Genomic DNA, 16,756 nt, shown 5'->3' on the forward strand with positions numbered 1-16,756 from the left:
TTGTAGGGTTACTGAAGTTGGGCTAGCTGGTATATAATGATGTGCTACGTGACCGCTAGCGACACAGCTATGTTAGCATAATATAAACAAGCTAACTTTTTTTCCACTCGATAAAAGTTAACGTGAGTGTTCTCGGTGGTCAGAAACAAATGTAATCGCATGGCAGAATGCTGTAAAAGGACCAAACTTCAGCTAGGAGAACAACTGAGATAATCCATCCACAATACGAGGTTAGTCATTCATATACGGCTGCATGGGCTGGGCTGTAGTTACATCCTAAGGTTTTAAAAACTGAGCTTAAATAAATGATTAGCGGTAATAAAAGCCGAGGAGGTCAACAGGGATCACTGACTGTTTTAGGAGCTTTTTGAGATCAAATAGAAGAAAAATACATAACATTAAACATGTTAACAACACAAAAGCCATATTAAACGCAGACTACTTTAGACCCGGAAGTAGGATTCGTCGCGTCATCACTGAACAACCGGATACTCAGGTAGGCTGTGGATGTTAAATGATGCGTAGTGTGGCAAGAAAATATCCCCACACCATGACACCACCAGCAGCCTGAATCATTGATGCAAGGCAGGATGGATCCATGCTTTCCTGATTTGTTTTGTTTTTAATGCCAAATTCTGACCATAACATCTGAATATTGCAGCAGAATTGGAAACTCGTCAGACCAGACAACATTTTTTCCAATATTCTGCTGTCTAATTTTGTTCAGCCAGCTTCAAAGTTTTTATGTGTTGTGCTTTCAGAGATGTTCTTCTGCATACCGTTTTTAGAACCAGCGGTTATTTGAGTGTACTGTTGCCTTCCTATCAGTTGAAAGCAATCTGGCTATTCTCCTCTGACCTTTGACATCAACAAGGCGTTTGTGGGAAAGTCCCAGCAGATCAGCAGTTTCTAAAATATTCAGGCCAGCCTATCTGGCACTGACAACCGTGCCATATTCAAAGTCACCTCTCTTCCTCATTCTGATGCTCAGCTTGAATTTCAAGAGGTTGTCTTAAGCATGTTTACATTCCTAAATGCACAAAGCTGCTGCCATGTGATTGTATGATTTGATATTTGTGTTACTGAGAAGTTGAACAGGTGTACTTGGTGATGAGTGTATATGTATGTGTATTTTGGTACTTTCTGTCCTTGTGCTTCTTAGCTGAAGCAGTCTGCATTCATTAATTGAATTACTTATCGTTCATCGGCTAATCAATGTTTAAATAAGTACAGTTTGAGAGAAGAGAAGAAAATCTATTGTCCCTGAAATCATTTTAACCTCAGTTTCACTCCATGCAAACATGTGGCATGCATTTTGTAACTGTTCAAGCTGATTTAAATATTACGTTTCTATTTTATTATGTATTCACAGCAGAGAAAACAAAGAAAATACAGATATGAAGCAAACAGAGCATGGGAAAGAGGCTGGAAGTTGAGACTAGTCTGTTTTGCTTCTCACTGTCATGGTGCTCTGTCATCGTAATGCCAGCCATACCACCGCTCCCCCTTGCCTGGATAGCGTTGGCGCTCTAAACACATAGTAGAGCAAATACTTTCTTAAGCTCGAGTATTCCTCGGGATTAACGTTTTAAACAGCCTGGATACAAAACAAGACAGAATTACTAGTTTGTGGAAAGGTGTTTGGCGGCAGAGAGGAAAATAGTTTTGGGGAAAAACCCTGGGAAATGAGCACCTTATCACTTGTGACTGTGTATATTAGATGTTCACTCGTTCGCTCTCTCTCAGTGCCCACCGTGCCGCAGTTTGACTCGTGTGTTGGTGGAATCGTATCGGACCGTCAAAGAGTCGGGCCAGAAGTTTGAGATAGTGTTCGTCAGCGCCGACAGGTGAGCGACACTGCACCTGCCTTTTGCCTGTTAAGAACCCAACTGGGTCCCTGCTTACTTGTTGTTATTAAAACCAAGAAATCAGCATCTGTTGTCTTCCTGTTCGGTTCTCCCCTCCACCCCGCTCAGGTCAGAGGAGTCCTTTAAGCAGTACTTCAGCGAGATGCCATGGTTGGCAGTGCCTTATTCAGATGAGGCTCGGCGATCGCGGCTCAACAGACTATACGGAATACAAGGTATTTCACCAGCTCCATCACCGTTATCGCTGAATAGGCATGTTTTTCCTGGCCTGTTATGCTATTTATCCATTGCTTTGTTGAGAGTTGCAGCCAACCGCATCACTGCACAAAAGGCAGAAAAGCATCCATCATCTCCCTGTGATAAGAGGCTGATGCTAGTGATAGTGTTGGTTAGTTACGCTGTTGTTTTTATTGGCAGATGTAAACAGCAGGAAGACAATAGTTCTTCCTTATTAATTTATTCAGTTTTGGCACTTTGAGCGCTACAAGTCAAGATCCTTTTAGTTACATCACATTCAAGAGAAGGCCAATTTCTTCAAAATCTAATAAATAACAGTACAGATCAGGAAAAAATATGTATATGTGATTGAGTACAGTGTGCCTTTTAAGATAAGAGCAGAAAGGGGATATATCTATTTTTTTTTTTCTCTCTGCCAAACTTGGTTATGTTACATACTGAAACACTGGCACGAAGGCTTGACAGCTCTTTGTGTTGGGCGGGCAAAACAGCAACACAGATCGCCCTGCAGCCTGGGGAATGTGGGCTGGTTATCCAGTTTACCGTCTCAGTGCGGAAGTGCCGTGCCTTCCTCCCGAGTGCGTTAGTGGATGACTCTGGATGAAGTTAGCGAAAACTGGCCGTCGGCCTGTCCTGCAAAGAATTTGAGGAATGTGTACTGGACGAGTTAACACTGCCCCCCCCCCCCCCCCCCCCACACACACACACACACACACACACACACACTCACTCACTCACTCACTCACTCACTCACTCACTCACTCACTCACTCACTCACTCAAACCCCTGCAGTCTCTGATTTCCCCCACCTCAGTTAACTTCAGTCCACATGTGCAGACAGGAATTTACTGATTGCTGCTTGCTTGCCTGATTTGTGTCTGTTTCTGATAAAGGATTGTATTCACGGTGCGGGTGGCTTGTAAAAGCACTGTCAGAGGGGTAACGGACAGAGCTAGAGGGAGGTGAGAATCCCCAAAAAGAGGTTTAAAAAAAAATCTCACTGTGAAAGGGAAAAGAGTGCGTCATGATGCGATAATTAAAGGAAACGACCCATAGCACCTCCCAGGCTTTTGCCCATTTCCTCCCCTCCTATGTTTCTCTTCCTTTCATCATCATCATCTTTCTCCATTCCAGGTATTCCCACATTGATTCTGTTGGACACGGAGGGTCACATGATCACGCGACAGGGCCGGGTGGAGGTGTTGAACGACCCAGAGTGCCGGCTCTTTCCCTGGCACCCTCGGCCCGTGCTCGAGCTCAGCGAGTCAAACGCCGTGCAGCTCCACGAAGGGCCCTGCCTCGTCCTGTTTGTGGGTGAGAGGCTGAGGCTTTATAATTCGGCGAAGTTCCACATGGGGCTCTGTCTGAATGAAGTGGCATTTATTTAGAGCATATTGAATGTCAGACACTGCGGAAAATTCTTCCAATGGCGAAAGGTCCCAGAGGGAAATGCTGTGGGAAATGCTTCATGTAGTATTTACTGTTTCCATCTATTTATATGCTAATACGGGAATGCTAATGCAAAAAAGAAAATAATTTTTCCAGTGAATGGCACTGAATGATTTAGACATTAAGGTGTAGAGAGGAAACAGACATGGAAAAGAATTTGAGAGTGCAAAGTGATGACCCTCAAAATATGAGACCACCCTGGTGTCTCCTGAGGCCAAACCAAATCGCACAACAAGACTGAGGACCATCTGTACATGTAGTTTCTTTCATCTCTGCACTCATCTGTCCTCCAGTTGCCTATCCTTGCAGCCACTACTTTCACTCATCTGTTCGTCTTTTCCTCTCCCATGTGGCTTCTTCATGCTTTTAACAGAGCTCTGTTTCTCTTTCCTGGTTAATGCAGACGCTGAGGAGGAAGGTGAATTGGAGCCAGCCAAGGAGCTGATTCAACCAATAGCGGAAAAGCTCATGGCCAAGTACAAAGCGAAGGAGGAGGAGACGCCGCTGCTGTTCTTTGTGGCTGGAGAGGTGAGATAAGCCGACAGAGTGAAATACCATTTCACACAAAACTGGCATAAGCTGGGGTTTGTTTGTTTTTTTTGGGGGGGGGAGGTTTGAACATCCTGCTCTACCTGAGCTGTGCTTCGGGATGATTTAGTCTTTGAATGTACAGCTCAGGCGATCCTGTGTTTTTGGTTTCTTTTTGTTTTGGTTTGGGGGTTTTGAGGCAGATACAGACATGATAGTGAAAATGCCAGTGCAATAACACAGCGACATGCATAAACAAACATTTCCAAACATTTCTGATTTGTTTTTAAGGAGGTGGAGACACGTTAGACAAAAACAGACTCTCTGCAAATAACAGTATTCTATCCAGAGGAGGATTTCACCTATTTTTGTCACGTTGTCTTTGACCACATCCAGCAGTTACTTTCTCACTTTGGCCCTTCTGCAGTTTCTACCCACTACTGTGGGGAAACATCTGGCTCTGCTGCTGCTGCTCGGTGTTCACTACCTGCTTGCTAACTGCGTGTGACTGCTGTGAGTTACTAAAGAGTCAGTTTTCTGGAAAAACGCTGCCTGCTGCCACTAAGAGTTACCCTGCGTGAGTGGCGAGAGTGAACAGAACAGTTCAGGGTCAGAAGACCAAACAATGACTGAAACAACAGTAAAATGACTCATAAAAGGATAAATGTAGAGTTAAAGAGATACTTTGGAAACACAAAGTTGCATATTGACAATGTCAATATATGTTTATATTCAACAATTAATTTTAGCTGCTTTGGATTTGAGTATTTAAGGGGATGTATTAGTTTCAAGTAATGAAGTCAGCTTATTTACAAGTAATCCCCATGAGCCAAAAGCTCAGGCTTCAGGGTGCTCTGTAATCTCTGATGCTGCTTTCCATTTGAAGTGGGAACTGAGAAGTCCAGAGTTACCAGTTGGAATTTTCCACTCTAGCACCCCCTTCAGTCAAACTTTCCACTCAGAAAGTCAGGGCAGCCACACCAACCTTGACTTTGCAATTAAAAAAAAATTAAACTTTAGAACATGTGCATATGTGCAGTAGATGATATTTCCACAACTTCAGTGGCTACTAAAGCATTTGAGGCCCTGTTCTTGAATGTGCAAGAGAGGCATTCAGTCCCATCCATGACCTACAATTCAACTGTGCGCCTCTATCACGATGGGTAGACGCAGAGCGTGGCAGCGCTCTCCCTCACAATACTGACAAATCATCCTTTCTATCTGCGCAGTATCTCCTCCCACATCTTCCCCGTGTGGGATGAGCCGTGGAGTTTTCATAATACTTGTTATCTTGTGTTGTTCTGCCTTGACCTCTCCAGAACTGGTGCAGCAGCAGACATAATTACCGGATTAGATACCTCTCCTCAGTTCCCCCGCACTCTGTCCTCCAGCCAGCCTTCCTCCCAGTTCAATCTGGGGGTGACGGCACTGGTTTCTGGTGTGTCACTTGCCCAAAAGCAGGCTCTGGTTTCAGCTGCATGTCTCGCACATGTGCTAAATGGCAGCTCAACTCTGTCTGCTTTGGAATATCAGTGGCACATGTACGCAGACCTAGAAAAGCTTAAGTTTTAAGGAAAGCACGAGTTGGACTGATAGCGTTTCGTGTTAAATGTGTCAGGTCAAAGAAATGTTGGCACAAACACAAAGAAACGCTGTTGCACTGGAGCTTGCGGTTATTCAGGAGCAACACATGCTAAGCCGTATACTTTTACATCCATGTAGTGCAGGTCTAATTTCCTGGCTGTAGCTCAGCCGGCTATGAAATCACCAGGTTTCCCCCTCCAGACTGGGTTGCGTCAGATATCGCTTCCCATGTCAGGCATTCTGTGAAGCTTCCATGCTCTGGGCTCCTTCAGCTAAGCTTGTGCCCTGGTAGGCACACACTTCTCTGCCAGACCAGCTGCTGGGTTTTCTGTGTCCATGAGACAGCAGTATGTTGGCAGCCCCTCAGGGGGGAGGCCAGTCTGAGCTGAATGATACAGGATCTTCTTACCCAACTGTAAAAAAACATACGCCACAGGGTAGTACAGTATACTGATTTATAATCGCAGAATGAAAGATCTTTTGTTCTTTAACTTTTGCTGTGTTCTGGCTCTTGCATGCAAAATGAACTTGAGCGGTATTATCCAGTCACATAAGAATTTAATAGACTTTTGTGGCAGCCAGAAGTGACTGTGATTCTGCTCTTCAAAGCTTTGTTTTTGCCTGCTTGATTTGTGTGTGTGCGCGTGTCCCTAAACAGGATGATTGCTTTGACTTTGAGATTATAGTGGGTTTCATAACCACTCTGGTACTGCATTTATTCAAATCATAGCACACTGACAGTTTCTTTCGCATTCATTATGTTTTAATGTAAAATGTGAATGCTTCACATATGCACATTTTGATCATGTTAGTGGAAAGACAAGGTCATACTGTGGTCCAACATGTTTATACAGATCAATAGTATAACAGTGGTGGTCCCTCGAGGTTAATGCCTCGGTTTTTGCCTTAATAAAATCTTAAAGAGATTACTTGTGTTTTTAAAAAAATGACCTGCACAGTGGGTTCATTTCTGGGGTCAGCCTCAAGTGGCCATCCAAGGCACTCTACTGTTATATGGCCTTAGCTAGTAACAAATGTATATGGGGTTTTGTTTGTTATTGCTTTTTCTGTTTCTGCGGTGAGGTGTCAAGCAAAAGCAACAAGTGGGGATATAATAACCTAACCGGCCAGTCAGAAGGGTTATGCTTAATTATCTTACCAGCTAGTGACCCAAGCAGGTCTCATTCAGCGATGTAGACAAGGGCTCTGGGTTGTGAGAAAGTCTGTGCTGTAGTAGAGATGTCCAAAGCTCGATCTTATGCCTCCATGTTTCTAAATGGATGACCGGTAACTTTACATGTGACCATGTGTGTAAGCATGTAAGCATTCACAGGAACAGTATTTTATCTATGCGGGCATTGCAGAAAATGACCTCATGCAAATATTGACAAAGCACACAGCTAAACATCAAAAAGGAAGATAAAGGCCTGTGATATTTAACGATTGTGTGTTTATCTAGCTTGTTAGCTGCTAACTAGGGGTGCAACAATACTCATATCGATATTGAACCGTTCGATACCGTGCTTTCGGTTCGGTACACATATGTATTGAACAACACAAATTTTTTAATTTATTTTATCAACTTTTCTTCTGACGATGCTGTCTGTGTTGAGAGCTCAGTGTATCTGCGTTCGACTACTCCGCCTAGGCTGCACTGTCAAGCGCAGATCCACTGAGCGCAGCGCAAGCTAGCAAGACAGAAGCTAAGCTCCTTACAACATGGCAATTTGAACCTCCCCCACCTTCATTCAGATCTGGCCTTTGGAACTATTTTGGTTTTCATGTGACGTATGACCCTGAAGGTAAGCGCGTCATGGACAAAAGTAAAACAGTATGTCGATGTGCCATGCAATGCTCAATTACATTGGTGGGAAGTAGTGCGTTAGCACAGTTAGCTCATTAACGTGTTGACTCCGTCCAGCCCCACGCATGGGGCGATCCTGGTAACTCGTTAACAGAGATTTGCGGCATTATGGCGTTAATGTCATTTTAACGAGATTAACGCTGACAGCACTAGTGGGAACACAACGAATATAACTGCACATTTACCCGACATCATCATAGTGCAAAGACAAGTGGAAGCAGACAAAAACAACAAGCACACATGCTACAAACTTTACCAGAGTCATTTAGACAGCCGTTAGCACATGATTCTCCTTATGGGGACCTGATATGTTTAATATGCTGCTGAGAATATAGCCCAGAAGAAGCATATAGTGTAGCTTTTATTTTGGAAAGAGCCATTTCTCTGTAATAAACTCTCTTTTCCAAAGATGAGCGATTTCTCGATCAGATAGATGTATTTTTTTATTATTTTGTTGTTTCAGCAACATTACATTTAAAAACTGTACTTTTGAGTTAAAATATATATTTATAATTTTAATAAATGACAAATTAAAAAGGCATGAACATTTTTTTTTGTATCGAAAAAATATCAAACCGTGACCCCAAAGTATCGAACTGAACTGTGAATTTTGTGTATTGTTGCACCCCTACTGCTAACAGGCTACGTCCACACTAATGCATTTTTGTTTGAAAACTAATCGTTTTCTCTCAGTTTTGGCCTCCTGTCCACAGCGAAAACGGAGACTAAAAACTAACTAAAACATGACGTATGTTAATCATATGATGCAGTCATGTGACCAATTAAACCAAGATAGCGGAGGGCATTATACAGCAGTTGTTTTGTTTGCTCTCAATTTTAACAGCCCTATTAAAGATTAATATCAGTCAGTACATGCTCCAGATAGCTTTTCTTCAAATTCTTTAACTAGCACTCGCTTTTGCAATTTTGTACTTTTGTGTTACTGGCAGCAACAACTCCAACTCATTGTTAGTCCATTTAAAAAAAACTCGGTGCTTTTACTCAACATTTTGTCGCGATGTTTCAAAGATCAAGAAAGTAAATAAACGACAGACAGAAATGAGGCAGGTCCAAGCTTCTTGTTTTTCACGCATGCGCAGTACTGGGACGTAAGTGTTTTCAGACGTTTCTATGTGGACGAATCTACTTGGGCTAATGGAACACAATTATTGCATTGACTGAGAGTTTAAGTTATAACTTTTTTTCCCATCTCATAGTACTGTGTATAAGTCTTGAGACACCCCTCATTTCTTTACATTTTGCAGGGAAAATGGGAAATGGGCGAATCAATATACTGGAATTTTGAAATTTTTTGCACATTTCTATAACTGTAACTGTGTAGAAAAATTAATCTGTTGGATTTTTTTATTTATTTATCTGTGCACCACGTAAAAATGTTTTAAATTTCAGCAGTATAAGGTAGATATATCTATGACAATGACGACTTTTTCTCAGGACATCAAAGGTGACCTGTGAGATGGACACAACCCCAGCTCAGGAGCGAGTGGCTGGGTTCATCATTATCAGCTGAATCCTTATCAGATGGTCGATGTCTGTCTGTGAAATGCCACAATGTATCAGTAATCAGAACAAGCCTGGCACGGCCCAGCAGGTCCCACACGGTAAACACAAGCTGAGCCTTATCACAGCTGTGAGTTTGGGTTACAGCAGAGGCCCTTTGTCTTTTTCTTTTTTCTTTCTTTTGTTCTCGGCTGAGCTGCAGAGGGCCCCTCTGAAATGACTGCACCTCGTGAGAAGCGTGTTTGCGTGGGTTCTCTCCGGGTACTCCGGCTTCCTCCCACCGTCCAAAGACATGCAACTTGTGGGGATAGGTTAATTGGATAATCCTAATTGCCACTAGGTGTGAATGTGAGTGCGAATGGTTGTGTGTCCCTATGTGTTAGCCCTGCGACAGACTGGCGACCTGTCCAGGGTGTACCCTGCCTCTCGCCCTATGACAGCTGGGATAGGCTCCAGCGCCCCCCGCGACCCTGAAAAGGATAAGCGGAAGCGAATGGATGGATGGATATATGCACGGAGGTGAAGACTGTTGCAGAGATTACATCTTCTCATATCAAAAATGCTGAAAAGGTCACACTGATGGATTTTGGAGTTTCTCTCGTTGTGGTTTCTTTACAGATGATCTCTAATCTACGCTTTGTATGGCTGCAAGTGAGCCTGCAAGCAAGAGCTTTTATTTGTAGTCGGGGAATTAAGCAGTATTTCTCTCGTAACAACATTGTCCTTAGTGACAGCTTACATCTGTGAGCATTAAGTAGTCGATGTACGGTGATTTGCAGCATAATAAAATGGTCTATTCAGAGGAAGTTAGCTGCCTATAACAAAACACCACACTTCAATTCATCTGTTCCATCTGTTAGCAGTTTTGCAAAGTAGAGGTCACAGACTTCATCTTGGCATACTTATCCTTTTTAGGTAGCGGTGCAGCTATTTAATGAAAAGTCTGAGGGCTCATTGTGGGGTTTGATCCATTTAACAAGAGTAGCTGCGGATCCTCTGATAACAAAGAAGAGACAACAAATTGAACTTCGAGGAGTATCACATGAAGCAGGAAATCATTCCAAAGTTGCGATATCGTTGACTTTGTTCCACTTAACTCACTCTGTCACATAAATCAGTAACTAACAGCATCAGAGGCCTATATTTAAAGTCCAGCTCTTTGTTGCAGTGCCACCCTCTGGCCTTTCCTTGTATGTTCTGCATTTGAAACTAAATCTTTGCCATATGGAAGTGATCTTTAATCTTTGAGGCTCTCCCTCCAAGCCAGCAAGCTAAGCTCAGGAGAAGCTGGGCCATCGTGTCATGAGGATGAGGAAAATGTTGCAAATGATATTAGTATATTAGCTGTAAGCATTTAAGAGAACTATGTGACCTCGCTAAACCCAACACATGAAATTCATTCACCGAGAATAATGGATCTCTGTCCAGGCAGGAATGCCGGTTGCCGAAGCGCTCGTGGCTGGAACTTTAAGCTGAATTACGAAACTGTGATTTCATGTTCAGCCTCAATAATTGATGGCCCTCTCAAGCTTGTTTGAAAGTTGCTGCTTCCTTCCCCCCGTAGTGATTCATATCTATAATCTCTGGGTACAGAGGTTGTAATCCTGACTTGTTAAGGGGTGAAAGGTGATATCAAGCCTCAGGCTAAAAAAATGGTGAAGCTGTTTTAAAATAACTGGAAAGAACTCAAACTGGAATCCCCACTATACACCCAGCAGCAATGTATTTTTAACACACCCTCTCTCAAATCTGCACTGCTCCATCTCCCGCTAACATCTGCGATGGGAGTCAAATCTGATGTGGGTGAGCTTTTGATAAAGGAAGGATGCTTCTGGACACCCACCGGGGTCCTTCACGTCTTTCTATGCAGCAGGATGTGTGACTAAGGAGCGGCTCTGTGGTCTCCCTGGGCAGGCCGCCTGCAGGAAGATGGCAGAGAAGAGTTTCTCATATTCTCTTTCAAGAAGTGTGCATTAATAAATGGTGCCAAGCAGTTCTGGATTTTATAGCGTGGCATAGTTCAAGTGTAGGGCGCTGTCCTCGTTTTCTGAAGTGTGAACTGCTGTGGAGTACGGAAATGTCTAGAGTGTCTCCTCCAGGTTTTTGGTTGTACTTCAAATGCCATGTCAGCAAATGTGGCCAGTATAAAAGCTCCCTCTTATCTCCCAACAAGAATCCCCATGCCATGTACAGAACTGCATCACTTGCAATCCTGTTGATCTTTGTGGGGCATTTTCAGGCATTTTAGGTGACATTTCTACACCAGAGGTTTAGCTGTTTGTTTATGCTGCAGCAGAGTTGGGATTCACAGTCTTCTTTCACTTGCAGCCCCTTTTAAATAAAACTGTGAGCCTGTTTACACTTTTTAAATGCATCTTTTGAGCGCTGCGCACAGTGTCATCAGCAAGCACTCGATTTGTTTAGCTCGAACTAGCAATGAAAACAAAATGTTTGAAGTACTAATATACATGTACCGGTAGTTCTAACTGCTGACAGTTCTTGAGAGAACTTCTGGACTGATTACTCATGTTGAGCCAATCATATGTAAGATTTGCCCACTCACCAAAATTATGCTAAAACTTCCAGGCTGAACCTTACACTTGGTGGTGTAGCATTAATCCAGATTACTTGTCTTTTTGAAATGCATTGGCCTCGATAGAGGATATTTTCTTCTAGTTTTTTTTTTTTTTTTATATATAATTTAGAGACTGAAGTTGTCACATTGTGCAATAAATTAAATGAGGTGTAAAACTGAAGTCATGCAAAAGAAAAAAATGTTGAATTCACTACACAATGTTCAGAACTCGCAGCAACCCAAAACTACAGGGAACAAAGACTTTATATATTTGTATATTTTTATTTTCCTCTCCATCATGATGGAATTTCTTGTGGTATCCCAACCTGTAATGTCAGGATGCTATACGTGACAAGACTTGAAACTTGAAACATGTGGTGAAAGGATGGAGAAGGCAAAGATTTTGCTGTTAAACTTTTTTCTTTTTTTTTTTTTACAATTTTAATCACAGGCTTGTTTTAGTCAAAGCAATGACAGATTTGTGTCATTTTGGCCCACCAGAGGCCCTGATTGTAGCTTAACCATTCCCGCATGTGAGGAATGTACTGCTCTATCACACAAAATCACACTAAGCGCTGTACTTCCTTCTCTTTCCCTGCAGGATGACATGAGCGACTCTCTGCGAGACTACACCAACCTCCCCGAAGCGGCACCTCTGCTCACGATCCTGGACATGTCGGCCCGTGCTAAGTACGTTCGCGATGTGGAGGAGATCACGCCGGCCGTGGTGGAGCAGTTTGTCGGCGACTTCCTGGCTGAAAAGCTCAAACCGGAGCCCATCTAAAGAGACTGTCCACGTATAAACTGGACCTATTACATGGGACTCACGCCATCATCCATCCCTGACCTATTGCTACACCCCACAGTTTCCAGGCTCCCACTCTCTCTCCCAGCTACAATCCTGACTGTTAGAGAGATGTCTCACTTTTTACTGGCATTTTAGCATTTTTATTTTAGATGTGTTCCTCTTTCATGGAGTCCCCTCTTTCTCCTGTGGTGCCTTGCATTGACTATAGTCCATACAGTAATATATATGGAGATTCTGTTGTCTTCTTCTTTTCTTTTTTTTTTGCCTCAGAAAAATTTTTTTTTTTTTATTCTCTCATGGTGGCATTTCTAGAGAAAACGGAGAATTACCCAGTGGACCTACTTATACAGCCAATCTTTTGCTTTCTGTTTTGTCTGCAAGATTTGTTACTTTTGTTTTCTGAATGAAGTTAAGAAAGAATAAATAAAATAATCTTTTTTTCTTCACAGTTGTATTTCACCTGTAGTGCAGATGTGCTAAACTTGAGTTGGATGTAGCTGTACGCCTTCTTGGCCCTATTTAAATAAATAAATATCCCACAGTTTGACAGGTGCACATACAGTAAAGAGCATGTTCTACTTGCTTGTGACAGACCAGTGACTGATATTTTAACCCCCCTGTCTTCTTGTGTCATGACATGAGTGAAAGTCATCTCTAGTCAGTTCTCATCTCAAAGTCATTATGAGGACTTTCTGTGAAGGTCCCCCTAATGGAAAAAGTCCAGTTTTTTGTTTTTTTTTTCTAGAGGCACAAAAATGGCTTTTTTTTTTTTCTTTTTTTTTGAAAAGTTGAATGTATAAATCCCTTTTATATCCTGCTACCTTAGTCATAGCTTCTCACACCAATTAAACATTCACTGGCAAGCACAAGAGTTTTGTTCCTGCTAAGTTTTATCAATAAAGTTAGCTCTTGAATATGGAAAAGACACACAGTGCAGTGACGCTCCAGTTCCTTTCTCAGAAGTTTAAACTGTGTGGGCTCAAATGACAAACTCAATGTTGCATTTATTATGGGAGAGTCTGTACCTCGACTCTGCTGATGCACTAAAATCTCAGGTGGAATAGAAACTTCTGACCTTGAGCTGTACTGGTAAGCAGGGTAAATGTCTGCACTTTTGCATAAACAATATAGCTGCTAATAAAAAAAACATTTTTTTCCATTTGTTTAATAAGAGCAGACATCTGGTTAAGGCTCCAACAGAAAACTATCAGAAGGGAAGAAATAGCTGCTTTTCTTTTTTTGCTTACCTTCCAGCACAAGGTTTATTATGAACGTAAAAGTATTTGATGCAATCTTGATTAACACATACAGCAAAGCTTGTGTGTGGGGGGGAAAAAGTTGCAGTATTACAGAAATTTGATGTATTTTGTTGCTAATACAAATATTTAAATTAAAGCGCACCTTTAAAATTTCCATGAATATGAGGAACTGAGGGTAGTTGTTTTAAGGAACTCACCAAAAATTCTTTGACCTTTCAACTGTATTCATCATAATAATTCAAACTTCCTTTTAACAGGAAGAGACCTCCAACAGAACCACATTCAGGGACTCATTTGGGGGTAAAACAGAAAAAACAGGAGCATGGAGAGGAGTTAATGATGTGAATTAATGGCATGTATACTGATGAAGTGAGGCGAGTGGAGACAACATGCTCAGTACAGCAAGGAAAGTTATCTGCCTGAGCCAGTAGTTTCATAACTGAGGGATGCTTCAGTCACCTAATCCAGATTTATCTCTAAGGTTTATCTGTAGATAATGCTTTATTTTTGGTTTTGGTTTTTTGCAGTGAAAGAAAACAACACATTCAAATTCACATAAATCATAAACACAGTTTGCAAATTTACTGTTAAGAGTATTATATGGGACACTCGGTTCAGTCCGATATTTAATAGAAGCATCATGGAAACTGTCTCTCAGCTTTACATTGATGTTTCTTTCCAGATGTTTGCAGTAGTTTTAAGAGTTGCTTCCTGCCCTCAAACAGAAGAATGCTAGCTGCCATGGCAGAATTCAAGCTGTCCACATCAGGAACAACGGGAATAAAGAGCCTGTGGCCGTCAGTTTTCTCTGCCAACTGGACTGCTTCTAGACTCAAACCATTCGTCTCACCACCTATCACAAGAGCAGTTGGGCTTTGAGCCCAACTGTCATAGTACAGCTTAGTGTCCACTCTGGGGAGTGAAAGTCCCTCATGTTCAGAGTCCGAATCAGAATCGTAATCCTCGTACTCCATGTTTTTGCGGTTGGGTCTTGAGCTGACCCAGCCGTAATCTCCAGCTTTGGAGGGTTCAGGAGACACATTAACCTCTACTTCTCTACTTCTGTCAGGGCTGCCACTGCTGTCGGCCACGTGGACAGTCACGGGTTTAGGGAGATGGTTTTCAACATCATCCCAGTCAAGGCTGGGATAGATGGGAAGGCGGAAATGGGCGCCCATTGCTGCACGGAGAACTTTAGGCTCCCAAACATCCACACAACCTGTTTGAAAAAAAATGCAAAGTTCCCAAAATTCAAAGGAAGGTTTCACAGGATTATTAATTTGATCTCTAATAGTTACTGTAAACCTACCCTTTGTGAGGAGGGCATTATGACAGCCAGCAGCAGCAGCACATCGCAGCATAGTCCCGAGATTCCCAGGATCCCGGATGTTGTCACATATCAGAGACAAATGCACTGAGTGACCTTTACTTGCAAAGTTTAACCGTGCTGGATCTGGGCGAGAAAATATCGCTGCAGAAGAAGAGGTCAGAGTCAGAAATAATTGAGATATTAGTGCTTCATCATGAGCCAAAAAAGAAAATCTGACCCTTACCGATCACTCCCTGTGGGGCTACAACGTCAGACCAGAGCTTGATGTCCTCAAACTTGACTTTCACTAGTGTGGCCCTTCTCAGCTTATCTAAGGGCAGCTCTCTGAGTCGATCCACCGTGCTGAAGAACACAGTCTGTGGTTTAGCACCAGCATCCAGGGCGTCACAGATCAAACGCCTGCCTTCAAGAAGGATTTTACCTTGGTGGTCCCGAAATGTCCTGGAACGAGCCACACTCACTAACCTCCTAGAGCAGAGACGTGGAGAAAGAGGAGGAGAAGGAAGGAATGGCTTCAGAAGGATGAGGACAGCTACAAAATCTATGTCTACCTTGAGACAAGATGTTGATGGAGGCCCACATGCACCCGGGTGCCCTGACATACATACTGCAGTTCTTGACCTTCTCATAAAATTACACAGTTCCTCTCTTGGCACCCTATCATATCCTTTCTCTAGATCCACAAAGTTACAGTCCGACTACTTCTGACCATCTCAATATTTCTCCATCAGTTCTCTCAAAGCAAACATCACATTTGTACTTCTCTTTCTCACTCACTGACCATCACCTCTCTCGTTAATTAAGCTTCAAAAACTCTTTCCCACATCTCCATGGTATGGCTCATCAGCTTTATCTCTCTGTGGTTGCTACATCTCGGCACATCAACTTTGTTCTTGCTGTATTCCTAATAATTGTGCTTTTGTTTTGTATGCCAGGGCCCATGGCCTCTGGCTCAATCACCTCTGCTACTGCCCTCACTCGGTGAGACTTACGCCAGTCTTTTATCTCCAGGCGAAGCCCTCTCATAGCGCATTCCGTCCACTTCATTCTTTGTCACAGTAAAAGCATGTTTCGTAGCTGACTGCTCATCAGTCCTCGTCCTGACAGAGTTTCTCTCTTCGTGATGCTGTGTACCTGCAGATATGATTCTTCCCTTGGTCTCCCTCTGGATCTTTGGCTCGTCTGACTGAATCTGAGGCACCTTTACGACTTTTCCCGTCTCGTTTTCAGGAAACAGCACTCTGACAGGTTTCCTCCTCAGTCCGCGTACATACCGTTTTGATTCCACAGTGACACAGCTCCTGGTTGTTAGGAAAGCATGTCGCTCTATCATGGAAATCAGGCAGATCATGCTTCTTGAGTACGCTGCCATTTTGCCTGCTTTCTTCTTCTCTCATCTGTCAGGATGTTTCAAAAATACAAGCTAACCCGCCTAGCGCCACCAGTTTTTAATAGCTGATATTGCGTTTACAAATTAAAAATAAACCAAACACATTTGGTGGCGTTATTAATGTAATTATTTAATAACATAATGTGTTACAAATTGTTAAACGGGTCCTATAGTAGCCGTTTTTTTTGTTTTGTTTTTTACATTTATTGATGCTTCAAACTTGACGCTTGATCATAATCTCGCGAGAAAACAATGACACATTGGTCAAACCATTAACCTGAGCAGTTAGGGGGGGATTGTGAATTTTATACATTGTACTTTAACGTACAGTCGCCGTTCTTTG

General features: G+C 42.6%; 2 protein-coding genes across 2 annotated transcripts in view; one reads left to right on the forward strand and one right to left on the reverse strand.

Moving 5' to 3' along the window:
• The window catches only part of nxn (nucleoredoxin), a 72,726-nt gene extending 59,503 nt beyond the window's left edge, over window positions 1-13,223 (forward strand). Inside the window, exons 4-8 of the mRNA XM_085380168.1 lie at window positions 1,747-1,847; window positions 1,977-2,083; window positions 3,240-3,419; window positions 3,958-4,082; window positions 12,228-13,223. Of these exons, the coding sequence (XP_085236294.1) occupies window positions 1,747-1,847; window positions 1,977-2,083; window positions 3,240-3,419; window positions 3,958-4,082; window positions 12,228-12,410 (696 nt within the window). The 3' untranslated portion in view covers window positions 12,411-13,223. The remainder of the gene's footprint in view (window positions 1-1,746; window positions 1,848-1,976; window positions 2,084-3,239; window positions 3,420-3,957; window positions 4,083-12,227) is intronic.
• A 229-nt stretch (window positions 13,224-13,452) lies between these two features.
• mrm3a (mitochondrial rRNA methyltransferase 3a) lies at window positions 13,453-16,619 on the reverse strand. Its single transcript, XM_085380167.1, has 4 exons — window positions 16,016-16,619; window positions 15,247-15,491; window positions 15,003-15,164; window positions 13,453-14,912 (listed from the first exon to the last, which is right to left on the reverse strand). The coding sequence occupies exons 1-4, from the start codon at window positions 16,393-16,395 to the stop codon at window positions 14,332-14,334; spliced, it is 1,368 nt and encodes a 455-aa protein (XP_085236293.1). The 5' UTR covers window positions 16,396-16,619; the 3' UTR covers window positions 13,453-14,331.
• Between the last annotated feature and the right edge of the window lie 137 nt (window positions 16,620-16,756).

Source organism: Rhamphochromis longiceps, linkage group LG14 (genome assembly GCF_057381845.1).
Source record: "Rhamphochromis longiceps isolate RC_006_pf linkage group LG14, R_longiceps_female_GT1.1, whole genome shotgun sequence".
Taxonomy (NCBI): Eukaryota; Metazoa; Chordata; class Actinopteri; order Cichliformes; family Cichlidae; genus Rhamphochromis; species Rhamphochromis longiceps.